General features: G+C 43.4%; 1 protein-coding gene across 9 annotated transcripts in view; it reads left to right on the top strand.

The window, feature by feature from the left end:
- LOC147030008 (uncharacterized) overlaps positions 1–21,229 on the top strand; it is a 35,270-nt gene extending 14,041 nt beyond the window's left edge. For 5 of the 9 annotated variants that reach the window (XM_085873634.1, XM_085873631.1, XM_085873636.1 and 2 more), the window contains 8 exons: positions 4,038–4,151; positions 4,338–4,415; positions 4,551–4,635; positions 14,255–14,445; positions 14,577–14,681; positions 15,827–15,861; positions 16,134–16,533; positions 18,555–21,229. In XM_085873634.1, the coding sequence (XP_085729760.1) occupies positions 4,038–4,151; positions 4,338–4,415; positions 4,551–4,635; positions 14,255–14,445; positions 14,577–14,681; positions 15,827–15,861; positions 16,134–16,533; positions 18,555–18,955 (1,409 nt within the window). In that variant the 3' untranslated portion in view covers positions 18,956–21,229. Of the gene's footprint in view, positions 1–2,008; positions 2,176–4,037; positions 4,152–4,337; positions 4,416–4,550; positions 4,636–14,254; positions 14,446–14,576; positions 14,682–15,826; positions 15,862–16,133; positions 16,534–18,554 lie in introns of all 9 variants that reach the window. The other 4 variants (XM_085873632.1, XM_085873635.1, XM_085873629.1 and 1 more) reach the window with 3 other exon arrangements.
- Positions 21,230–27,511: the final 6,282 nt, after the last annotated feature.

Genomic DNA, 27,511 nt, shown 5'->3' with positions numbered 1-27,511 from the left:
CACCCCTTTAGGATTACCCCTTTAGGATTACTCCAGGATCACCCCTTCAGGACCCATTTATTTAGTTTTTCCTTTTAAAATTAAATACGTTGGGGTAGAGAAGTTCTTCTTTATTTTTGACAGACGGAAGGAAATGGTCAAATGATGAAGTGGCTTCACCGCTTATAAACAGTGGCATTTTTGACCTTTTTTTGTATACATAGTCGAGGCTCGTGGAAGAGCTTGTGTGAGTAGATAATCAGGATGCAACAGGAGAAAAGGAACAGTAGGGGTGGGGGGACACCAACAGCAAAGTAAAAGGCAGACTTGGACAAACAATGGATGTAGGGAGGAATGGGGGCGAGAGAGGATGGATACAGAAGGGTACTCGCAGGAGGTAAAACTGGAAACTTCGAAGGAGGAGGGATTGGGGTGGGTTGAGATGGGTCTCTCCTTTTCCTTTCATCCTTCCTTCCTTTTTCATCTCCCTACCCCTCTATTTCTATCCCTTAATCCATTCCCTCAAGCTTGGTGTTGGCCTCATGGTTAAGGTGGCTGGCTTGAGATATTAGGGCATTGAGTTTGAACCCCACTCATGATGTTAAATAATACCAGGTGGGTTGATTAAACCTGTCATCCTTCCGAGGTTGGAAAAATGAGTACCAGCTTACTGGAAACAAATGTCACTGCTTCAGTGGCCCAGCCGTGCTCTCAGCAACGACGCATTCAGCAGCCACAGGCTGCATATGGAATGATAACAATCCTTTCCCTTTTCTCATTTTCATTTTGATTAATTTAATCTCTCCCTCCCTATGCTGTTGTAATATGTACAAGGCCACTCACAATCAAAAATGAATACTTCTAAGCTGATTCATCTTCTTCTTCTTCTTCTTCTTCTCCTTTGCCCTGCAAAATATGTATTTTATGTGGGACAATTCCTACCTTCATAAGATGAGAAAAGATAATATTATCTAATGTTTTTGATTCTAATGTAATATCCAATGTAATATAATATTAGAGTATAATCTCTCAAAATGTGCACTTCAGCAACGTCAGGTAAAGTTTAAATGTGTCGAGATGTGCAATGATTATTAAATGTTGTTGTTTATCAAAGGTCTTATTGAGAGATTTGTAATTTTGACTATTTTGACAACATTTATGAAGTCGGGAGTGAATTGTGACATGAAGAGGATCTTTTGTTAAAAAGTAGCAAATACAACTCATTGCTTCGCTGACGGGAATATTAATGGGGGTGGGGGGGGAGAAAGAGAAGAGAAGGGAGGGATGGGGGAGAGAGTGGGGTAGTGGTGAGGGTAAGGGGGTGTGTTTTGTGGTGAGTGGAAAACATGCATTTGATAGGGGGACTTGAAGGAAAGCCAGGAGGGGGGGGGTTGCCCCCTTGTGCCAGCATCGGTGCAGGATTGAACGGAATTGGGTGTGTTAAAACAGCACGTTCAAACAGGTCAGTCATACTGAACAATGCCCGGACACCACCCAGAGGTCCATGAGGAGTGGAGGGGCTTTGGGTGGAGGTGAGCATGAGGGAAGGGCAAGGGCAAGGCAGTGTGAGGGGAGGGGAGGGCAAGGCAAGGCAGTGTGAAGGGAGGGGAGGGCAGGGCAAGGGAGTGTGAGGGGAGGGCAGGGTAGGGCAAGGCAGAATGAGGGGAGGGTAGGGGAAGGCAAGGCAGCATGAGGGGAGGGGAGAGCAAGAGGGGGGGGGAGGGCAAGTCGGGAACTCCACTCCATGCCCTGTCTCAAGGACAAAAGAGACACTTCTGGCCGGCTGGTGCGCTGAGGAAATGATGCAGGCTAGGTCTGTTACGAATGAGTCTGGTGCATTCCGAACGAGGTTGGAGGGGATTGATCTTCACACGGCATGGCTGTGCCCGCTGAGACATGGATTCAGCCCCATTTTGGGGGTATATAAATATCCTGCTGGCAGCTTTGAACCTGCTCAGCTCTGGCGCTATTTGTAAATCTCTCTACGGCTTCAAACACTCTGGACAATTGCTCTCTGGTGTGCTAACAGCTGCTTTCGGGGCTGGTCTCGAGGTGGTGCGGCATGTGACCCAGCGGAGTGCAGCATCCTCATAATCCGGCGACATCCCGCTATCCCCGTACCAGTTCTCTCTTGCCTTTCCCTCAGTGCAGGAGAGCACGGTTCTTCTGGGACATGCACGTTGAGAGAGAGGGCATGTAATTACTCGCTTCTTTTTTTCATCTTCCTTTCTTGCTTTTCTACCCTTCCGTTGATTATTCCAATTTGGCACCAATCGGTATAACTCTGCACTGTCTCATTGCTTTTGTAAATCATTGCGTTTCTTTTTCCTCACCTCCCCCGTCCTTGCTTCCCTGCTGCACGTACTTTCACTTGTTTAATTTCTTTCTTATTGTGCCACATACCTTTCCTTGCCCTTGCTCATAATAAAATTGCCTGTACTATGAATGTACCCAGTTCATCATGTCTTTTCCTCCATTGATACAGCGTAGTCCACACGTATTGTTAGCTGGGAAATTATACCCCATCAATTGGCTCTGCACATTAGCCAGTGCATAATTTCCAGCTCCGCTCGGCTGCATCTGATCAGGTAAGATAAGGGACATTTTCACAAAAGCGGGTCAGGTAACGGTGAAGACTGTCCGAGAATTTTTATCAAGCATATATTGCCTAGTCAGTGCAGAGGCCTTATGGTGATCCTGCGTTGCTGACATCATTTGAACATTTTTCTAGGCCTTATAAGGGGTTCAAGCACTATTTTGAGAATATCAAAGAAAGTTGATTTTTGAGTTTGTTCTTTACCGTTACCTGACCCGCTTTTGTGAAAATGTCCCATAAGATGAGTACGCATCAAGGGCATGAGCCCCCATTGATACTGTTGTCCAAATGTAAGGTAATCACGTCAAGTAGTGACACCCTGCCAGGATTAGTGGTAGCAATCGGAATTCGTGTTTAATTATCAACCCACTGAGCTGCGGAGTTGTCCGTGGCCAGTTCCCTCAGGACCGGGTGTTTGGGAGGAACTCGAGCACTTCCCTTCGCGGTGAACCTCGACCACGGGCTATCACAATATCTTCCCATCACGGGGGTTTGTCAATCAGAAAAAAACAAAGCAGCTGTTATGAGCATTAAAAACCTACAGTACACACAGCTATAGTCCTTCCTTGTTTTGAGTCGTGCATTTCCTTTTCAACTTCCCTGTTTCTTTATTCAACAACCCTAATTTACACCCTCCCAAATCTCTTTATTTCCCTCTTCCTCCTGACACTACCCTCACTCTTGTATCTATCTTGACTCATTATCTCCTCCTGAAAAGGTCATCAAACCTTTTCTACTCATCCTTTGTTGATATACTCCCAAAACTCCGAGATAACCAATTTTTTATTGAAAACTAGCATAACCCGCGCTCTGCGCGACATGTTGGGGTGGGTGTGTTTGAGAAAGGAACTGATGCAGAGTATCAGTTGTAATTTTACTTTAATGCAGTAAGTGGAATACGATTTCACTGTTTCAGAACCATTTTATTTACTTTTTTTTTGTACCATGCACCTCATATGGTCTTTGAGATAATGTAAGCCGAATATCACGTTACTCAAGCGCAGAACAAAGTCGAACATAGCGCGACACGAAACCACAAACTCGGAAATAATATACAAGATGAGCTATTGTTTGATAGTTTATTGAATGGCAAGTTCCAAGTTTTAAAAAGTTTTCCAAGCACATTTTCATGGTTATTATGAATGAATTTGGCAGTTTTCAGTGGTTTGTCTTGTTCTTTGCAATTATGTCCATTCTCTATTTGAGGAAAGTAATATTTTTGGTGATGTGTATCTTGGGCTCGTCAGAGCCAAAGAGCTTTATCGGAGCTCTTTTTCACCGAGGAAGGATTAATGCTTGAAATGTTGGCTTCTCGCTTTCCATGGTGGTTAGCATGCTTTGATCAACATCGTGTCGCATGATACCAGTTTCAACTGCAGCATACCATGTTATGCACAAAATCTGCGTCTGCATTTATGGCCTGACTTGTTTTCACCATCCTTTGGTGATCCTTCCATTTTAGGCATGTACATGAAAAAACCAGAAAAGTGTGAATGTGAAACTTGTCCACGTGGGTTCTACATGCCACGCGACAGCAAAAAGGAATCTTGTTTTAGGTGCAAGAGCTGTAATCGAGGTAAATACTTTTTGAATCTGTTGCTCTGAATTCACTGATTTATGCAGAATGAGCCTTCTTACTTGATTTGTTATTTGTTCATGAACAAAAGAACAAACAGCCAATATGTAACGTTGTTTTCATTTTCTTCATAATATTACTCGTGCTGTGTGTTTTGTTGAAACAAAATGTTCCTTTCATTGACAGCAGCATCAAAGATTGTATTGTCTCCATGTAACCACACCTCTAACATCGTGTGTGGATGTCCGAAAGGATACGCATTTGGTAATTGAAACACCTCGCCATCACAGCCACCTTTTCTATTTCTCTCCGTGTTTCATCCAGCCTCACATAGCTGGATATTAACGACGCGTTAAAAAGTTTTTTACCTGACGTCAAAATGCATTCTCTCGCAATCAGTGGTGCAGGATGATCGGTGCAGACTTTGCTTGAAAGGTACTTGGTCTCCAGGAGGACGTGAGCAAGCTTGCAAGAATCATGCAAAGTGAGTGCAATATTCCGAGAGTGAGAGGGTGACCTTGAGGAATATGGGCGTGGGAGACATTGAGGCATGGAGGAAGGAAGTAAAAGTGGAGATTACTTGATATCATGTAGTTTGTTGATGCATCTGCAGCTTTGCAGGTATCTTCTTGCTTGAGGCGAAGAACTTCAGTGCCTCCACAAATTTGGAGAATTCTTCCATCTCATGTCAAGCATGAAGAATACAGTGCCTTCAGAAAGTATTCACACCCCCTTTACTTTTCTCACTTTTTTTTTGTGTGTTCCAGCCTGAATTTAGAATGGATTAAATAAAATTTGTTTTTCACTGATCTATGCAAAATACTCCATAATAACAAAGTGAAAACATGTATTTAGAATTTTTTACAAATTTATTGAAGATGAAATATAGAAATACCTAATTTACATAAGTATTGTAATGTCCACCCGGTTTCAGACGGACCTGGACGAATAGCCGAACGATTTCCCTTTTGAGGCGAACATGTGATCCTTGGAGATTATGGCGCGTGACGGGAGGGTGGCAAGTACATACCAGACAGACGGCGCTCCCCAGGACGGAGGACGTGGGTTTATACTCGAACCCACGACAGACAGACACAAGCGATCTTAATTTTAAAAAAATGGCTTAATGGCATAAATCAGATGTTTATAATGGAGATAAATCAAAATGGGATAATAATGAAACATAAAGTGAACTAAACCTAATTTTTGGGTGCCTCCACACGCAGTTACAAAAACAGACAAGGGGAAAAGATAAAAAAAATTCCCTCCCTTTCTTCTGGCACTTCGCTTTGTCTGCAGAAGTGGTCGCTTATGAGCTTGGGGGGCCGAACCTCCGTCGTCCTGCAGGGGAAACTCGCAAAATGGCGCCCAGCCGTTCTTGGCGGGAAGCGTACGGGAGGTAGTCTGTGCAGCTGGTCCCTTTTTTAAGGGCCCAGGAACCACCGTACAGTCTCTTTTCACAATCACGCTTGCTAACGCCGCTCCTCTGCAAAATGGCACCACCTTCTTCCCCAATGGCACAATGCGAGGCTCCAAGGCGTGGTCTCACATGACGGTCAATGGCGAGCATCTTGCTCCATCACGCATGCAAATTCACATGAACGAACAACAGTATTCATGCTGCCTTTTCCGTAATGTCGAGGGTGGCCACTGAGAGCCTCTGTCTCAATCGCGTTCCTCACAGAACCTCCCTCCAAGCTCCTCTTTGTGTGCTGACTGCCGATCCTGCCTTTATCCTGGTCCCTTCCCTCTGACGTCACGCCCATCCATCATCCACCCCAGGGGCATGGTCTCACCAGTTGTCATTCCTGGAAGCGGGTTTTCGCCTGCTCGGAAATCTCCAGCTCGGTCGTTGTTCTAAGGACATGGTTCCTTTTTATCGAAACACAGAAAAAGGTCACAGGACAATCACATACTGGGAGAAATTAGCCTTCGACCCTACCAAATTTAACACAGCACCACCCCTGTGTGGTGACATGTAACACTTTAGCTCAGTTTCCCTACTTGATTTACATTGAGATGTCTCCTACATGTCCACAGACCATCGCATCCTATACAATCCCACCTTTACTATGAAGTTCCTCCATCTACCCCACAAACATAGCAGTATTCAACCCCTGAGTCAATACTTTGTAGAAATGCCTCTGGCAGTGATTACAGGTTCGAGTCCTCTTGGGTATGTCTGTATCAGATTTTCACATCTGGATTTTGGGATTTTCTTCCTTTCTTCCTTGTCGATTTGCTCAAGCTCTGTCAAGTTGGATGGAGAGTGTCGGTGAACGGCAATCTTCAAGTCTTTCCACGGATTCTCAATGGGATTCAAGTCTGAGCTTTGGCTGAGCCAATCAAGGACTTTGATGTTCTTGTTCTAAAACTATTCCAGTGTTGCTTTGGCTGTATGATTGAAGTCATTGGCCTATTGGAATGTAAATCTTCGCCGCAGTCGAAGGTCTTTTGCACTCTGAAGCAGGTTCTCCTTAAGCTCCATTCCATTAGCTCTCCTGTATTTGGCTCCATTCATTGCTCCCTCTATCCTTACAAGTCTTCCAATCTCTGCCGCTAAAAAGCATCCCCATAGCATGATGCTGCCACCATCATGCTTCATCATAGGGATGGTGTTAGATGATTAGTTGTGCTCAGGTTCTGCCAGACATAGCGCTTTGCATTCAGGCTAAATAATTCCATTTTCGTCTCGTCAGACTACAGAATATGTTGCTTCATGCTCTGAGAATTTTTCACGTGCCTTTTTTCTCAGGAGTGGCTTCCATCTGGCCACTCTCCCATAAAGCCTAGATTTGTGAAGTGCTGCAGAGATTGTTGTCCTTCCAGCAGGTTCTCCCCCCACAGCCAAGGAACTCTGTAGTTGTGGTAGAGTGGTCATTGGGTTCTTGGTCGCCTCCCTTACCGAGGTCCTTGCCCAGTTTCTCCGTTTGGTAGAATGGCCAGCTTTTGGATGAGTCGAAGTAGTTCCATATTCTTTCCGTTTCCTGATGATTGAGCTCACTGTGCTCTTGGGAACTTTCAACACTCTAGAAATTGTTTTATACCTATCCCCAGATCTATACCTCCTCACAGTTCTATCTTGTAGTTATATGGACAGTTTCTTGGACTTCATGGTGGAGTTTCTGCTCCAACATGCACTGTCAACTGTGAGACCTTGGAAAGAAAGGTGTGTTTCTTTCTAAGTCATGTCCACTCAATTGAATTGGCCACAGGTGGACTTGATCAAGTTGTAGGGGCATCTCAAGGATAATCAAAGGAAATTGGATGCACCTGAGCTCAATTTGCAGTGTCGTCGCAAAGGGGTTGAATACTTATTGATGAAAGACATTTTTGGTTTTAATTTCCAATTGATTTGTAAAAATTTCTAAAAACATGTTTTCACTTCATCATTGTGGGGTATTTTGTGTGGATTAGTGGCAATTTTTTTTTAATTTAATCCGTTTTAAATTCAGGCTACAACACAACAAAATGTGACAAAAGTAAGTGGTGTGAATACTTTCTGAAGGTACTCTACCTTTGGATTCTGTGCTTTCTATTTTGTCTGCCATTATCACAATTATAAAGTATCTCAATACTCATTTGCCAATGCAAGCAATGTCTGTGTTGAAAATGCTTTCACCTAATTTTGCTTGGCTGATTATACAACTTTCTTCAAACAGTGCATTTGTTCAGAGTACTGGCACAAAATATGAACAGTCTGCTCAACAATAATATTATGGCCTATTTTATTTGAATACAAAGGTATCACGTGCTTATTAATGTGCACAACTTTAAATGCAAACTTCATAATTTATTTTACTTCATGTATCCAAAGGATGTATGCAACATGCAGTACCCCCCCCCCCTGCTTTTACTACATCAGGAACCTCGTTACCTCTGCCACCAAAGGTTATGTTTTCACCCCTGTCTGTGTGTTTGTTTGTTTGTTTGTTTGTCTGTGAGCAGGATATGTTAAAAAGTTGTACAGATTTGGACTAAATTTGGTGGATAGGTTGGGTGTATGTCGAGGACAAATTGATTAAATTTTGGTGAAGATCCAGATGTGGATCCAATTTTTTTTTTAATGATTCCTCATAATTGAGTGATGGGGTCAAAATACGATATATAGCACGATATTTCAAAAAGTTGTGCATCCATGTAGTTTTTTATGACAAAACTAGGTGGATGAGTTGGGTAGGTGACCAGAACAAGCCGATTAGATTTTGGTTGAGGTCCGGATTTCGATCATGGCCATCAGTGGGATACAAATCGTAAACTGTTCAGCATGGTGAAGGTGTGCGCTCTGCCGAGTGCCATTCTAGTTTTAATTGGAATCTTATTCCTTAGGGAATTTAACACAAACTAGCCAACTTAGTTTATTATTCACGATAAGTTCAGTTATCCCGCAACCACAAATTTTTTGTCACCCTGTTACCATGAAAGATCACCTTTACCAAAGTGAGTGACCATGCCTTTGAAAAAAAAATTTGGCTACTTCATTGTGTAATGTAGAAACTTTATCCTATTCTTCGTTAATGGCCCCAACTATTCCCACCTTCATGTGTGGTCACTCAAGGCAAGTTTTTGGTCCAAGTCTCCGACAAACCAGCTGGCCAAGGCTGGCATTTGACTGAAGGTGGCAGGAATTTGTAATTTGTTCAGTGCGTCTGTGATAACTCACCTACTGTTCTCAAAAGACTGGGATATTTAACATCCATAAACTAGTGCCGTAGACAAGAAACCTGGCTTCACATGCATCTTAGGGACGACGCACTTTGTGAAGAAATGCCTGTGAAGCAACAACGCCACAGTTTATAGTCTGAAGTCGAACACAGACCAGGCAGCTCAAAGGTTTGCACTGCACATTGGCACCACCCTATAAAATTAATATAGAAACTTCATCACAATAGTGCTTCTTTTTCTTTTTTTAACTATAGATAATTTACAAAAATTAATTGTGCAAGTGTGATCAATCGCAAAGTCCCCAAATCCAGGCTCACTGCTCACCTCCACGATTTTCTCTTCGGTTCTGTCGCCTGTGGAAACAACATCCTGTCTGTTCAATCTGATTGATTTTTTTTTTCCCTCCATGGCTGTTCACAACCTCAGGTCATCCCCCATCCATCCTCGTTTTCTAACCTCATTAACCCTCTTTAAGCACACACCTTCCTTTCCAGCTGCTGTTGCCCCTTTTCCCTCACCCTCTTATTCGTTGTTTTGTTTCATTTCTGTTTAATCTCGAGCGTGGTTTTTTTTTTCCCCCTTCCTCTTTTTGCTGTGTTTGAGCTTGTATCCATCTTGTTCAATCTATGTCCTCCCCCCTCCCTTTGAGTCTTCCCCATGTCCATTGTTCCTCTGTTGTGTCCCTCGACCCTACTGTTGTGATTTTTATTTTATTTTATCTCCTCTGCCCCAATGCACCGATTTTTACCTGCGACATATTGCAGGTCTGCAGGAGCTCTGCATTGTTGTTGTTGTTGTTGTTGTTGGCGTTGATTTTTGAAATGTGCACCAATTGGTCGGACAGCTGCTGGACCACACCCACATCTGTCGCTTGACCATGGCACCCAGATGAAATTGCATGGCCGCCATCTTCGTTTTCTGGTGGACCTAACACAGGCCTGGAGGCCTCTGCTGATTATTCACTGTCTGTGTTTTCTGCGTCAGATTTCCATTGGCTTTGTTTGTGTCTAATGTTAATTACGATGAGGGACCCTGAAAAATCTAGTCGTATGCTGAATAAAAATTATTAGTAAGGTTTAATGAAGCCCTTGCACACCTCCCTAAAAAATAATCTTACATAATTTTTGAACAGCCCCAAATTGGGTTAAACATCTGTGACCTTGTGATTATTCAGCTCTTTTAAGAGTGCTTTAAAATGCGAGTTTCCCAATTGGCCTGTTACGGGATTTTTAAAGCTAATTAACTCGCACTTAATGGTGAAGTCCCATACCTCGAATGACCACGTACAGGTCTTTGTGAACAAAAGGTTTATTACCACAGAGAGAACGGGAGGGCACAAGAGTGGGCTAGACACACACACACACACACACACACACACACACACACACACACACACACACACACACACACACACACACACACACACACACACACACACACACATACACATACACATACACATACACATACACATACACATACACATACACATACACATACACATACACATACACATACACACACACATACACATACACATACATACACATACATACACATACATACACATACACATACACATACACATACACATACACATACACATACACATACACATACACATACACATACACATACACATACACATACACATACACATACACATACACATATACACACACACCAAAATGGAGGAAACAGATATAAAGGTAAATCTCTGTTTGGAATAATGATGAATGTTGTCTACCTACTCTTATTCATTCACGTGGGAAGAGAACACATGGGACAGACCCAGCTGAAGGTTAATGAGACAGAATGGAGAATGTAATATGAGCCGTGGGTAATGATTGTTGGTTCACGAGTCAGTAAGTGACCACTATATTCGTTATGGGTGTGTGTCTGTCTGTCTGTCTGTCCCGAGCATAGCTCCGTGGGTTTTGATCCGATCCTGATAAAATTAGGGTGCGAGGTTTGTATCATGATCTAGTTGTTTTTTTTTTTTTCCTGAGAATGGGTGTGGCTCCGCCCATTTTAGGGGGTAGCCGATTTCAAATTGCATCTTCTCCGAGGGGGTTTGTCAAATCTGGCAGGGGTTTTGGTATTTGGTAAGCCCAATGGGACCTGCATAGCCCCATGGAGCTCGATTTTTCATTTTCGTCCCAAGGTCAAGGTCACAAGATCACGAACTTAGAAAATGTCAAAAAATTAATAAATTGGGCATCGAGCTCCTAGGGTTTTCAACTGTTTCGAATGAAAGTTGGTATGCAAGTAGTGCTCTTCGAGTACTACAACTTTCATCATTTAAGTTTTTCCCGATTCCCGCCAGTTTGCCCGTGGCGTCCCCTCGAAGGTCAAAAAATATAAAAGGCGAACCGTGTACATTGCTCGTGAACCATCGCAGTCTCCAGACTTGTTCTTTTTATTCTCAGACCCATCTTTCACCACATGGACACGTGGGACGTGAGCAAGGATGAGGTAGTTGAGTGGACAAAGGAGGCAAAAAATAAATATATGTTTTTGTCGCAGGTTGTAACCACAGTGCGGTCATTCATGTTACACCGTGTTATTCTGTTCTGTTGTGATCCGTGATGTGTCCGAGCTCTTCCATGAGCCTTAACCTTGTGTTAAAAAAGTCACCCATTCTTTGAGGAAGCAATGTTTCTTATTTGGTGTGTTCGAGTTGCAAAGAGTTGAGGTGGATTTACCCTGCTGCTATTTCTTCATCAATTCAGGAGGCAGTTTATTTGGATGCAAAAGTTCTCTTTGGTCGTTTGTTTTCTTTTCATATAGCACTCACTTTTGATGTCTCATTCAATGTTGTGCCACCCTGTTCCAAATATAGATGTGGCTACATTTAATATTGAGCCAATTTTCATTGAACCATTTATTATCACGAGTTATCTTCCCCATGGTAGTCTAAGTGCTATCTTCTAAAGAGGAGATCCATCCATCCATTGGGACCATACTCTGTGCAGAGCATTGGTGCTGCTTAAGCAGTCTCCTTTGCTATTGGGTACAATCTTGGACGGGTCGCCACTCTGACACAGGATACCAGCAAGCTGGCACTCATTTTGCCGACCTCGGAAGGATGACAGGCTGGTCAACCCCACCTCGTATTAATTCAACAGCCGAGAGGGATTTGAAGTCAGGATCCTCGGATTCCAAGTCCAACATCCTAACCGTTAAGCCAACACCAGGCATAAAGAGGAGATGGTGCCTCCAAAGCTTCCTGGGCAGTGAAAAACATTGGGGTGGTTTGCCGTTGCCTTCACAGCATGGTTGGAATTTGTACTCTCAATCACAAGATTGCAATACAGAAGCTCATCCATTTGAGCCAACCTGGAGACCCACTCTTTATAACAAAGAATGTCTGAGTGGATGATGAGTTTAAGGTAGTACTGGAGTACTTTACATGTAAAGTTGACCATCCTGTGTCAGTCAGAGCTTTCATACTCCATAACCATACGAAGATGTCACCTTGGTGAGGCTAGAAGTAGAAGGCTTTCAAAGTGAGTATCAAACAAATAATATTTTGTTGCCATGCTTCCCATTCAATTTGGCAGGATGGTGGAGAGGTTCAAAGTTGCTTCTAAGTTGTCTTGCCTGGGTTTGAATCCCGACCCAGCTATAAACTGTCATCCTGGTGTTTTACATGCAGGGTGATTCATCATTGTGTGTGCCGTCCCTCCGATGGACATTAAACAGGCATCTTGGCTGCCACATTAGTTGGTGGACGTTAAAGACCCAACGGTATCCTTTGTGAACAGTCGGCAAGCTATCGCCGGCACCCTGAACAAATTAATTCATGCCCTAACTACTGCTGGGAAGGCAATGGCAAACCATGCAGTATAACCCTTGCTCAGGAAGCTGTTTCAGTGGTGCTGACACTCTGTGAAGAGTATGGTACTCTGGAGATGTGTATATATATATATATATATATATATATATATATATATATATATATATATATATATATATATATATATATATACATTGTTGCGAATTCGCGCCCGCCGGCGTGCGATCGGCCACGTAACTCGAATCGCGACATGTCTCCCACCGGACGGACAAGTCAGTCGTGACCCTCCGGGAACTATCGCCCGGAGCCAGTCATGGGTGGGGGTTTAACCTCACCACGATCGTGCCAATTGCCCACCCGCGCAGGATAGGGTTGTTCGCCAAATTCGACCTACCCAAGTACCTGCGCGAGTGGTCGACCGGGTGATCGTACCACGCCACAGGCCGACTCCGGACACGAACAACTTAAGCGGTTCGTTCCATATTACAGGGATAACCGAGCGGAGTTATCGTCGGCCTTGACGGTTCCGATTAATTACCGGGCGTTTTAAACCCACTATCAATCCCTTACGTGATGCAAGATGGAGATTCAATAAAAGGAAGGAGATGAAGCAAAGCAGGAAAACAGTTCAACAAGCCATGCACTTTATTCACACACACACAGACAAGCACGTATATACAGCCATACAGTCAAAATGCAACAAAAGCGAGGAAAGAGTTAAAACCGAATAAAAGGGAATTATTTACACACGGCAACACTTACACAGTTTCTACTTACAAGACTGGCACCACCCACAGACATTTACACAAAACCCCAAAAGAAAAGGAAGTCGCGACTTCCCTGGGCGCGTCGTCCAGCCTTGGGAGACCGCAGCCTCGAGTCCCTCCTTTGTCTCCTCCTGGCGTGGCGCACCGAGCTCGTCCCGCGCGTAGCTCGCGTCGTCCGCCCGGCAGCTCGGACGGGGTTTTGGGGGGAACGGACAGGGCTCGTTCGGCGCTACTTCCCGCGCTCGCGCACGGGGTCCCAGGGCTCGTGCGAGGATCGCAGAACAGGGCAGGAACAACGAGCTCACGAAAAACCAGAAGGCTCACTCCGAACTCAAACCAACTCCGAACCAACCAAAACTGAACTCCGAACCAACCCAAAAAACTGAAGACCAACTCGTTCGTCCCTTTTGTAGGGGCAGGCTCAGCCCTTCGCCCCGCCCCGTTTTCGGCTCCATCCTCCTTCGAGAAGGTTCCCAAAAAGGGGCGTTCCCTCACCCCGACCGCCTCATGCTGTTCATCCACCAATCGGCGGCGAGCTGCCCTCCCCCCTTCCTTCACACCGAGTGCGGGGAAAATGGCAGGAAAAACCCACAAGCGTCGTTGTTGGTTTGTTTTGTTCTTGTTCAAATTAATAATAGAGAAAGAAAAACGACCAACTGAAGGATCGCAGCCCGAATGGATCACATAAATTCCCTCTATACAACGGGTGTGGGCTAACTACACATGGACTTATCGAGCTATCTCACCTGAGGACTCTTTATGGTGTAATGCGAATTTCCACAACCGTAACAATATATTGTGCTCCTCTCATTAATATTGCTCCAAACATGATGGATATCTTTTAATTAAAGTGTAAATCTATTTTGCTTCAGTTGTACTGCCCTGGGTAAGCTTCATCTTCATGATGGAACAAATGCAAAGGACACGGTATGCTCCATCACCGATGTTGACAAGAAAACTACTTCATCAGTGGTGTCGACAACAACTCTGACAACGACATCTGTTCAATCACGCAATGCAACACATGTTAAGTCTGAAAAGATAGTGCATCTTCTGGAACAAGGTAATCATGAACTTCCAGCATTTGCTGTCTTTCGATTCTGTCCTTTCTGATTTTCTTTTTCATTGCTTCTTTTATTCTTTTCTTTTCTATATGACAAATAATTGAGATGTGCTTCTTTGTGTTTCCTGCAGGATCTGTCATCAAAATAAATCCAGTCGTCATAATCGTTGTTGCAGTATTGTTTGTGGTTCTCCTTTTGAGCATTATGACATGCTGGAAGCATAAGAGCATCTCAGGTACATAGTTATCTCCCATTTTATCAAGGCGTTGTGTATCTCTTCACCAATTTATACAATGAGATTTTATCTTGTGTCACATGATGGGGGGGGTTGAGCTGGCCCATGAGGGGTTCAGAAGGCTACGTTGCAATTTTGGGGAAGGCATTGCGAAACGACACTCCCTACTTGGGCACTATGGGCCCGACACAGAACCAGTTAGGTGGCTCATATGGTCAAATTGATTCAGCTGAATAAGTGAGAGGATAAACAGAAGCTTGCAATATAATGCTTGATTATACAAACGATGTCTTCCTTCTGCTTCTTCTTCAATGGCCGCAATTATCCCACTTTTCTTGTGGGGCCAGCTGCGGGGAGCTTGTCCCGAGTCGTCACGAACTGACTCCCCAGGCCTGACGTTCATATAGTAAGGGCAGAAATTTGCAATTTGGCCATGGTGCCTACGATAGCTCGCCTACTCTTCGTGAAGGACACTGTGGGATGCTTAACATCCCCCACCTAATGCTGGCAGATGGGACACCCAGTTTATCATCCATCTGAGAGACGGCACACACATTGATGAATCGCCCTGCCTGTGAAACATCGGGCTGACGTTTTATAGCTGGGTCTGGAATCAAACCGAGGCAAGACAGTTTAGAGGTTAGTGTGCGTACCTCGAGGCTATCCTGTCAGCCCAAACAATGTCTTTCTTATAACTATAAAATCGCAGATAAAAACTCAAACGAGGATGCATTGGAGCAAATGAAAAACCCAAACGGGGATGCGTTTAACTCTGCATTGGAGCAAAATATGCTTCTGGTTTTTTTTTTGTTTGTTTGTTTGTTTTTGCTAAGACAAATGGTTAAACCCCGAAATATCAGCTTCTTGCTTCTCATAGCGGTTAGCACACTTCGATCAATGTTCCGATGATTCCATCCGTTCTACGAGCCTTGACGTTTAAGACTTTTTTTTTTCCATTCAAGATTAAGGCCTAAACCTACTCTAATTTCCTATTGTGATGCCATTTGATGCTGAAAGATTAGGGTTTCTACCTCATTAATTGCACAACTCTTTTTCAACCTCTCTTGTTTAATTTTTCTGGACCTTATTCAGAATGCTGTAAGTTGACATTTTAACTCTGTCTTCATTTCTTCATGCATTTTCAGGCTTCTGCAAGAAATTCAGAAGAGTTGGACCAAAGGTAATTTGATACCACTTGAGTCATTTTAACTTTTAGGAGCACATTTTTCATTTTAAAGTTTCCATTGTGACCCATTTTATTACTTGTAGCACTATTTGGTATGCATTATAAATGTAAGGTCTCTTACGTTGCCAATATTTAAATGAAAAAAGGAAACTTTGGGTAGAATGTAGTCTAACTCCAATGTTGCGGTTGATTGCTTGCTCGTATGTGGTTTTTATTTTATTCCAAGTGGTACTCCAAAACGACCATAATGAATCATCTCTTTATAGGGTATGAACAATGTGAAGACTATTTCAGAGACATGCAAGACGTGCATTGGTAAATGTGAAAAACAGCTGCTTTGTGAAGGATGCACTGGTAAACGAACGAGCACTTGCTTGGTGGTACACCATGACATTCAGGAAGATGGGTTTTGCGCAGAGGGTCAATGTACAAATTGCCTGCAAAGTCATGAGCAATACCTGCTCGTTGGGGAAAAACCAGGAGAGCTGAGGTCATTACCTGAAGAAACTTTTCTGAGTGCTGCAGAGTGCAGGTCACAAACGATTGACAATGCATGTGATAAGAGCTGTACAACACCCCAAGTGGAGACTGTTTCCCCAGCAATAAGCGACGACTTCACATCGGCTTCGGAGGGTGTTTATCCAGAAGACTCACTGGATGCTGGAGGCGAGTTAATGACTTGTTCCCCCCCCCCCCCCAATATCTTCTCAAGTTGATCTTGATGGTGCCAGGTGACGCTAGTTTCTGTCGAATTACTGACTATCGACTGCTATGGAAGTCATCAACCTCCATTTTCGGAATAGCACAATGGAACTACTATATTCATTCAATTCAAAATGGATAACAATAGGTTAGTACAAGAAAGTAATCGTCAATGACAACAAATTTCTTTTTTGCGAAACATTCATTTTTGTCATTATGGTAAACTTGTTTGTTGGTTTATTATCCCCACACTTTTTGAAAAGGAAATGGGGTATTGTAATCGGCTCCGTCCGTCTGTCAGTCCATCACGTTATCTCCTCCTAAACGTTTGGTATTTATGATCACCGCATGGCACAAAGGTGCCACCACCCCCTGGGTTGGGGTGAAAAGATCAAATACCTTAAAATGCAATTCCAGGCACATTTTAAATGAACTTTGTACATGCAGTCAACATCAGGGACCGCATGAAATATGTAACAAGGTTTTGGATTTGTCGCCAGTTTATTCCCCGTCGGGTGGGTCTTAGGGTCACAGGGATCAAAACATAATTTTTTTATTAATACAAAATTTGATACTGTGTCCTTTCAGGTAGAACCTTTTGGCATTTTTCAAATTTGCTTTAGGTGGGAAGCATGGGGACTTGTGATGGCACACCATCGACTTCACTCGAGTTTTACTTTTCATTCACTTTTGCTGATCTACTTTTATTACCTCCGCCACCTAAGGTGGCCGGAGGTTGTTTTCACCGTTGTCTGTCTGTGAACAGGATATCTCAAAAAGTTAAGGATGGATTTGGACGATATTTGGTGGGCAGGTTGAGTGTGTGACGAGGATGAAATAATATTTTGGTGAAGATCCGGATCTGGATCCAGATACTCGAATTTTTTTAAAGTGATTCTTCACCATTGAGAGAGAGAGCCATAAACTATATATATATATAATCACGAGATTTCAAAACGTTGTGGACGGATTTGGACGAAAGTTGGTGGAAAGGTTGGGTGTCTGACACGGACAAATTAATTAGATTTTGGTGAAAATCCAGATATTAGAATGTTTTTTTTTAAAGTGATTCTTCGCCATTGAGAGGTCCAAAAGTGAAAAATAGCATGGGGTTGCAAAAGGTTGTGGACAGATTCAGACAAAACTTGTTGGATTAGTTAGGTGTGTAACAAGGACGAATTGATTCGATTTTGGTGTAGATCCTAATCCGGATTGGAGAATTTTTTTAGGGGAGCAGGAGTAATAGCATTGAGAAAAAAAAATGTTTGGTAGGGGTGCAAGGGTGGGATAGAGAGGAACAGAGTGTGTGTGCCAGTTGGAGAGAAAAGGATATTCGAGTTGCTAGGAGAAGAACGGGTCAAAATTTGCCATTACTGCATCATTATGTAATATCTACTTCTCCTTCGGGCTGACAGGATAGCTTAGGCACTCACCTCTGAGCTGTTTATCCTGGGTTGGAATCTCTACCTACTTCACCTTAATCTCTCATCAAAGATACTCCCATCACTGGCAGAGCAATGCATCAATATGTGTGCCATCCCATGGATGGACATTAAACTGGGTGTCCTGTCTGCCAGCATCAGTTGGTGGATGTTAAACATCCCAAGGTGTCCTTCGCGAAGAGTCAGTGTTATTGCTGTCACCCTGGCCAAATTCTAAATTCCTGCATGTCCTATTGATAGGAAGTGATCTGATCGTCTTCGACGTCCCTTGTCACCCATTTACACTGTGTGCTATCTCAGAGTGTGGTTGCTGTCTGGGTATCAGCTTCTGCACTCAAAAGAAATTCACCAGGTGGTTCAATTGGTTCATGTGAATGACCTTCAGATGTGAAGGACAACCAATTGTGTATGTTCTACTTGACATACTTATGTTATTACTTTAAGGTGTTTCATTTTTCTTTTTCCCTGCATTTCGTGTTTATTTTCCACCATCTCTTCTTCCACCATTTAATTTGATAATGTTCCTTCTATCCCCGCCCTCAGATTGCCAAGAGTTGTGTACTCTAATGTCCATGTATCGACGGCCAACAGAAAGTCCTGACCGGTCGAGCATCAACGGTGACACTACTATCCCCATCAAAGAAGTATTTTCTCCCATTGAGCGACAACTTTCTGACAACCGTGACCAGGTACAGATCGAACTCTCTGTCAAACCAGTGCACCAGGTATCCATGTGCATTGGAAATGCTTTGGAGTACAGACGAGTACCTTCAGAGATATCTGAGAGTGATGACGTTGTCGAGGTTCATGCTTCACCATGTGAGGTGCACTTTGAAAGCGACTCTATGAGATTCCATCCTGTTCCTATGGAAGATGATGAAAATTTCCAGACTGTTCCTGAAGAGCCTTTCTCCCAGTACGTTACACCTGCGATGTCACATTAGCAGATGGGAGTTGGTGTCATCAGAGGCAGTGTGGTTATTATGTTACCAAAATATATATATATATATAGATAGATATATATATATTTTTATTGCATCTTGGGAAATGTTTTTTTCCTGTTGTTTTTTGTTTTGTTTTTACGAAATTTTATTTCTCCTTTGGAAACTCTGTCAAGGTGCCTTCTCTTGGCAATGTGACTTGCTTTTTGAAGAGAAGGGCAATTTCTTTTTCAACTTGCAATGCTTAACAAAGACCTTGAACATGTGAAATAAATATTAGCATAGGTTATTTCCCCATGTTTTGTTAATATCTCCATTACAACTGCATTGGATTCTTGTAACTTTCAATTGTAAGGGTCCTTGTAACTTCATGGTATGGTTATTTCGACTTCGACACTGTTGATGATGATCCACCAACGAGCAGTAAAATGGGTCTTGTAGTTTAATAGTTGCACAGCTTTAGTATTCCCTGCATTTGTGCCACACATCAGTGGTGAGGCAATGTGCCATTCGCACGCTATTCTTGATTGTGATGTCATGAACACGCAGGTAGTGCAAGTGTTAACAGGAGATATAATGTGCTTTTGTCACTCAGCGTTTTGACCATGCCTCAATTCGGAATCCACTGACTCAGGAAAAATAACGAACAGTTCAACGCAGACTGATATTACAAATAATAGATTAACTCACAGACACGGTTTATGTGAAACAGGACATGTTGATGTGTAAACTTTGAGAGCTGACATAAAGGACATGATTTGGTCACGTACGTAAATAAAGACATGTTTTGAGGCCAAGAATAACTGGCTTTACAAGAAAAGAACCCGTCCATGTGTGCAGATGGGTTCACTCCCCACTTTTATTATGTCTCTGGCATGTTTTCTAATGACTTGGAATACTGGCACCCACCAGGCAGCACTATATCATATACACAGAGAAAAATGGGGTCCTCCTTACATCATGAACCCCCAGGACTGAATTTTTTTTATCGACTAAAACCTTGCTGGACTTACCTTGAGTACAACCACCAGTTTTCAACTCATTTCATCCAGCAGTTTAAAAGTAAGCTGCTGCGAACAACACCGATGGCCGTCATTAACAGCACAAAGGTAAAACTAACGTGTCTTCAGTCTCTCTTGGATGCGTGTTACAATTGCCGACAGTATTCAGTACAGTAACATGCTGTACAGGTTTGTATCCGAGGAGTAATAGGCTATACCATATAGCCGAGGTATGTAGTTTTGTGTAAGTACGATGTTCGAAAACGAAAAAAAAATAATGTTCGCACAACGACGACGTCGCTTAACGACGCGTTTCTCAGAACGTAACCCCGTCGTTCAGTGGCGCCTGACTGTATATATACATATATATATATATATATATATATATATATATATATATATATATATATATATATATATATATATATATATATATATATATATATATATACATATATATATATATATATATATATATATATATATATATATACACACACACATACAGTATGCACTAGGTGTGCGTACCCATCGCTTCGCTGACAGGTTTAATCGAAGGACAGCATGTTGTACTTCAGAAACGTTGCATGTCTATCGGTGAGTGTCAATGAGGATGTAGAATGAAGTAAAAGACTTTTAAAAATAATCTTTTATAACACTTAATTGTTGTGTGTGTGCTCCTTCCATGTATTTTGATGTTTATTTTTCTTTTGCTTTGAGAAGTATTCTGTATTAACTTGTCATCTCCACTGAACCATTTTTCTGTCCTGTGAAAGTCATCATGTTTTCCACAATAACTACAGTTTATTTCCTGACCTGGTTTGCTTGTATTAAACTTTTTTTGCCATAAGATTTATCTGGAAAATAAATATTTTGACCACAGGATGGGCACATATTCAGCTATTCCCATCACAGCACTGACTGTGCTGCATTTTCATTTCCTGAGCCACACATCTTGTGTATAGGTGTGCAAGGTGACCACAAAGAGGAACAGTTGCTTTCTCACATGCATCCCGGTTTCTCTGATGACCCAAAACCTCATTAATGTGTGTGTGTGTGTGTGTGTGTGTGTGTGTATGTGTGCACTTTGCACATAATACAGCAGTAACTGATGACATTTGATCCTTTATTAATGAATGTTGAATTACTATTTGCAGATGATGTCTTTTCTTTCAACATTTGTGTCGCTATTTCTAAAAGCATCCAGGTGTAAGTATTGCAGGAACTTGCAGTGCAAACATTTACAAGGAATAAAAACGTTTTTTAAAAAGCAAAAGGATGTGGGAATGGTATTCCAAAAAGTATGTAAACAAAGTACAGATATGTGCCCAAAATAACTTTACACACACACACACACACACACACACACACACACACACACACACACACACACACACACACACACACATACACATACACATACACATACACATACACATACACACATACACACATACACACATACACACATACACACATACACACACACCACTTCAAAGAAAGATGTGGGGATGGTTTCACATGATAATTTCTCATGACTATCCCGACATGATTTTGCTTTTTAAAATTATTATTTTTAAAAATATTTTTGTTTTTTATGTTTCTATTACTTGTTTCATTACTTTTTGTGAAATGTGTTTACAATGCTGGAGAATTGCATGGATATTTTTTTTTATTCCCAGGATTCGTGTTATATTAAACACGAGCAGTTCCTCCCCCACCCCACCCTCTCCATTTTGGGTGGAATGATGTGGGTGCAGAAGGGGAATTTGAAGCGGAGCACAATCTTTGCTGAAGCTAATTTGGTGACTAAATTAAGATAATGGCAGTTTCTCATTCTAAAGTGTTTTGCCAAGAGTTTGTGATGAGGGCACCTTTATTAACTATGTTCTACTACCGATTTACAAATGTTGCAGTAAAAACCTTATCGACATGCTGACTTTGTATTGGTACTGTACCTACTTTATAGACGATCGAACATTATAAATGGTCCATACTTTTTTAGAAATGTGTGTTTGTGTTGATTGGCCTGTGCCTGCCCCACATGAACTGGTGGGTGGAGGGAATGGACCGGTTAATTGGGACTGATTGCTATGATCGTGACTGCGCTTCCCTGATGAATCTGTGCAGCAGGGAAGAGTGGGAAAGATTTTGTCCCTGAATTCCGTTGGCTACAACTATCATGAAGAGGCATCCCTCGTAGTTCATGCATGTGTATTATTAGTATGTACTTTATAGACACACAACCCCAATAATACTCCATCATTAATCGTACCCATAATTGTCTGATTGGCCCTTGGGCAAATGTGTAGCAGCCCCGCCCCCATCCGCCTGATTGACAGTCGTACTCCCACCCACCCCTCTGATCTCTTCCTCTTGCATTCCTTCACAAAGGAATGCAGTTTTGCATACTTTTTGTGGAATCCTTTCAAGCTATTAAAATTATGATCAGTTTGCATCTTCCCACTATAAGATGCAGTATATTGGTGTTAAATCCAAGTTCGTAGCTTGAAATTTTTTTGAGTTGGTCTGTCAGAAAAGAAGAAGAAGAATGGCAAATGGGCACTTTTGGGGTCTCATTTTTCGAGTTCAGCGATGATATCCCAAAGTTTAATGAGTGTTATTGGATGGGGAGTGCTCGACAAATGACTGATAGGTAATTTATAGGTTTACAAGTTTTATGTTGGTAGATTTTTTTTTTTTTTGATATTAAAAAAAATAAAAATATATATATATTTGAGGGTTTATGTTGTATTGAGCCAATGGAGTGGCCACGCAGGCCATCGCTACATAAGAAGTCTACCGACTTGTTGATATTTCATATAATTGTGATGCTTTTATTTCATGGTCTAACACACTTTATAGAATTTGGTCTTGCCTTGCCTTCGCAAGCAAGTTCGGAACATATCCTTGTGCACACCAGATATATACATTTCCGGTCAAAAGTTTTAAACGCCCCCATTTTTCAGTTTTTACTGAAATTTAAGCAGTTCAAGTTCAGTGAATAACCTGAAATGGTACAAAACTAAGCGGTAAACCACCAGAGGTTTCATAAAAGTTTAGGTTACCAAAAACTGAAAAATAATGTATATTTCAGAGTTGTTAAAAAAGGCCCTTTTCAGGGAACAAGTAATGGGTTAGGAACTGCAGCTGTTCTTCATCAATGGAAGTAAATTAAGCCTTGAAAGTTGATGCAAACAATTCCTGCAGGTGTCCCAACATTTTTGTTGATTAGTTACAAACCCTCTGTCTGCATAAAAGCAGTGTTGGAACAGACTGTGTTGCTACACCCTCTGAAGCATTATTTGGACAATATTGCACTGCAGGAAGTAGTATATTGCTATCATAATGGCGAGAAAAAGACAATAAAGGAAGACAGACAGAACATTATAACCCTTAAAAGTGTCGGTCTTTCCTTTAGAGAAATTGCAAAGAAGCAAAGGTGTCAGTGAGTACAGTTTCCTACACCATCAAAAGGCACTTGGTGTGATGTACTGAATAGAAGATGCTTAGCAGGCAGACACGATGCGGAGGAACAGTTGAGCCGGGCTGTGGTGCACAAGCGCGAGCGTACTCTGCCCGTGGCTCCCCTTTATTGCGTATCAGCACACTCACGAGCCGGGCGACTCCAGCATTACTACGACGCCTCAGGCGGCGCGCACACCTTATATCCCTTGCAGACCCGATGACCACGCCGACCCCTCCTCCCATCATCATGCATCATCATCATGCCCCGCCCTGCATGCCCGCAGGCTACACCACACTCCTCCCTCATAAAACTATGATTATGAAATGATCACCATCATAATAAGCATAAACAACACGAAGGACTTCGGTATAATAATCATGAAAATAAAATGAAAACAGCGAAGTATAACAGCACACCACATCATATAATGCGTGAAAGCGAGTTAATGGAGCTGCCACAGCCAGATTCCGAAGACACAGCACCTCCCAAACTCTGGCCGCGTTACCGATATGAAGCAGCAAGGCGAAAAGCACAGCAGCCCTACACAGCGGAAACGCCCCCAGGCGGCTCATGCTGACATGGCCCTCGCCGAGGCCGTGGCGATCTCTCGAGCCAACCTCCCCCGGCACCATCAAACGCCTCCGGCCCACTCCCCCCAGGCAGACCCGACGTAGATAAACATTCCGAGGCCGGAAGCCCGCTGTCTGGAAGACCTGGCGCCAGCGCCAGCCTTGATCGACCTTGGCCGGGGGCGCTGAACAGCGCCGCTGGCTGTACGCACTTAATGCTCCAAAACAACCCACGCACCACAATCAGTTGAGACGCCAACGCCCGTCTAAACGGCCTTGAGCGAACACAGAGAGCTGCGCTCGCAACCAGAGGTGGGGGTAACGCCGACCAGCGCACCAGTCTTGGTTCCGAGTCGATCTCCGAGACCCACACGGCAGCTAGACGGTAGCAATTCCATTTAAACCACACTCCAATCATAGGCTCGTTATAAATCACTACGAACATCATTTGAAGCATTGCAAACTCATTTTTCCGTACAGCGCGTTCTTTTGATAAAATCCCAGCACATGACAAAGCAACTACCCGCGGCCCGGGACAATGGAAGGCCAACCCAACCTTTTTATTCGCCACCACCGCTCCCAAAGCCCCCACATCACATTGATCATAATACAAATCCCATTGAGTGATCTCCGCCAAACCCACTCTCACACTGGAACTGCTGGCATTAATTTCAGCAACGTTAAATTGCATCACTAGAGCAAGGAAAAACACATATGCCATGAACAACAACCCACAACCCACATCACGAGTCCGTTTCTTGGTTGTCGACTCGATGTTGTGACTCGCGACTCCCTTTAACGCCACGGGCTCACCGCAACCTGTCGCAGCTGCCCGAACAACACCGGCGCGCATTGTCTCACGAACGCTGCCGAAGCGCGGGAACTCATCGCGAGAGCTGATACGGCTCTCGCCGCCCCCGAACTGCACATCACCGCCGCAGGCAGCAACGAACGGCCGCTCCCGTTGCATCGACGCGGCCCCCGCCGCCAGAGCCTCGCCCTCGGTACTCGACGAAGGCCTCGAAGAGAGCACTGGCACATCTGGAGGTACGAACCGGAGATCCAGTCCGAGGTGCGCCAGCCAGTCCCGACCCAAAAGGGCGGGCCCCTCCGCTCGTACAACGAACACCGAGAGCCGGGCGCGTCGACCTCGGTAGCACACTGAGACGTTGGCCCTCGCAAGCGGTGCAATCGCTTCACCGGTGTACGTGTACAGCGACAAGGCCGTCTTGACCAGGCGAATACCGCGAAGACCACGAGCCGCCTGCTCACCCATGACCGACACCGCAGCCCCGGTATTCACGCAAAACACGGTCGGTTCGCCATTCACTTCGACCTCCACCGTGAAAGGCGTCGTCATCTCCGAACCAACGGAAAACAGACTCAACCGTGGTTGCATCTCCCGCTCAGGCTCGCTGGCATCATCATGCCCCGCCCTGCATGCCCGCAGGCTACACCACACTTGGAAACTGGATGAAACTCTGACAGGAAGAGGTCTGGCAGACCCAAAGCCACAACACAATCAGAAGACAAGTTTCTGAGAGTCAACAGCTTGTGTGATAGGTGGCTCACAGGTCAGCAGCTTCAAGCACAGTTTAACACTGGTCAAAGTAAGGAAGTCTCAGTTTCAACTGTGAAGAGAAGACTTCGGGCTGAAGGTTTGACAGGTCGAGTGGCAGTAAGAAAGCCATTGCTAAGATGGCAAAATAAGAAAAAGAGGCTTGTCTGGGCCATGAAGCACTGCCACTGGACTACTGAAAACTGGAAGAAGGTCTTATGGACCGATGAATCAAAATTAGAAATCTTCGGTTCATCACGCAGGGTTTTTGTACGTCGTCGAGTAGGCGAAAGGATAGTTCCTCAGTGTGTGACACCAACTGTCAAACATGGAGGAGGAAGCAGTGATGATCTGGGGCTCTTTTGCTGGATCCAGAGTCGGTGACTTGCACAGAGTGACTGGTACCCTGAACCAAAACGGCTACCACAGCATTTTGCAGTGCCATGCAATACCCTCTGGTCTACACCTGGTTGGTCAGGGGTTCATCCTCCAGCAAGATAACGACCCAAAACATACCTCCAGGCTATGTCAGAACTACCTTCGAAGAAAAGAACAAATGGTATGCTTCACATCATGGAATGGCCAGCACAGTCTCCAGACTTAAACCCCATCGAGCTGGTTTGGGATGAACTGGACAGAAGGGTGAAAGTAAAGCAACAGACAAGTGCAACACATTTGTGGGAACTTCTGCAACAGTGTTGGGAAGAACTTTCCCAACAATATTTGATTTCCATTGTAGAAAGAATGCCACGAGTATATTCTATCTGCAAAGGTGGCTACTGTATTGAGTCAAAATTTTAGATGAAATTTTGTTCAACAAAATGATTCCATGGTTTACTTTTTATCTGCAATTGTTTATTTGTTCTATGCTTTAATTTCAGAGTACATTGAAACATTAAACTGCTTAAATTTCAGTAAAAACTGGAAAAATGGGGGTGTTCTAAAACTTTTGACCGGTAGTGTAACTAAACTGGGGATTTTAGTTGGGAATACTGTATCGAAATCAACAAAAAAAGAATACCACCAACTTGCATGACAAGGCAGGACCTGGGTCTGATGTTTTTACCACCGAGTGGTCTTTTTGCAAGCATTCTGTGCCAGCTGTTTAGTAGTTTCCAAGGGGATTGGGAGAGAGGTGGCACATGACTGCAATATGTAGAAACAAACTCTGTTACTCTTCGCATGGCAGAAACCTGAATCGCAAGTCAACAGGGTATGATTTGAAGGGGGGATGGGGGGGGGTAATTTTCCCTTTTTTTTGTTATCCCTTTGTCACTGCACTTTAAATTCCCATCCCCAATGGGGGTGGGGGATCAATTTAACACCCCCCCTCCCGTCAAAATATTTTGTATTCATGGTGATTGAATGAGTGAAATTTCAACATCCGACATTTTAAAACTGATATAAATGTACAGACATGACAGAAGTAAATAGACACCTTAAATTTCTTCATTTCATCTGTATAACGCAGTTTTACTCAGTGATTGATACTAATTCGAGTATTTCTTTTCAGAAACGAGTTCCTGCATCTTGTATGACGATTAACTACACCTCAAATCCAGGGAGCACACAAACATTCTTATTTTCAAAGAGGACGAATTGTTGGCCATTCGGAAGGTGGAGTAAGCCAGCGTCCGATAGCTCAGAACCTTGGCATTCCGTTTTCTACGGTCAATCGGGTGATTGTGCAATTCACCAGCGAAGGCAAGGAATCCACAGTTTCCCGTTCTGGTCAATCTGGGCCCTCAGAAAGGCGTCTCTGAGCTGTCAAGCGGTCCATTGAGAAAACTCCCCGTTGCAAGGCAGCAGATGTTGCAGAGGAGGTCCAAGTTAGCTCAAGAACAGCCGTGCGATACCTTCATCAACTGGGCTGCTATGGTAGAGCAGCTAGGAGAAAACCTCTTACAACATTCAAAGGGTAAAGAAGTGGGATGACAAGATGGCCAACACCCTTGGAGTTTT

The sequence above is a fragment of the Eptatretus burgeri genome, chromosome 3 (assembly GCF_056783735.1).
Source record: "Eptatretus burgeri isolate ZD-2024b chromosome 3, Ebu_testis_v1, whole genome shotgun sequence".
In the NCBI taxonomy this organism is placed as follows: domain Eukaryota; kingdom Metazoa; phylum Chordata; class Myxini; order Myxiniformes; family Myxinidae; genus Eptatretus; species Eptatretus burgeri.
This window is presented reverse-complemented; position numbering and strand designations above follow the sequence as displayed.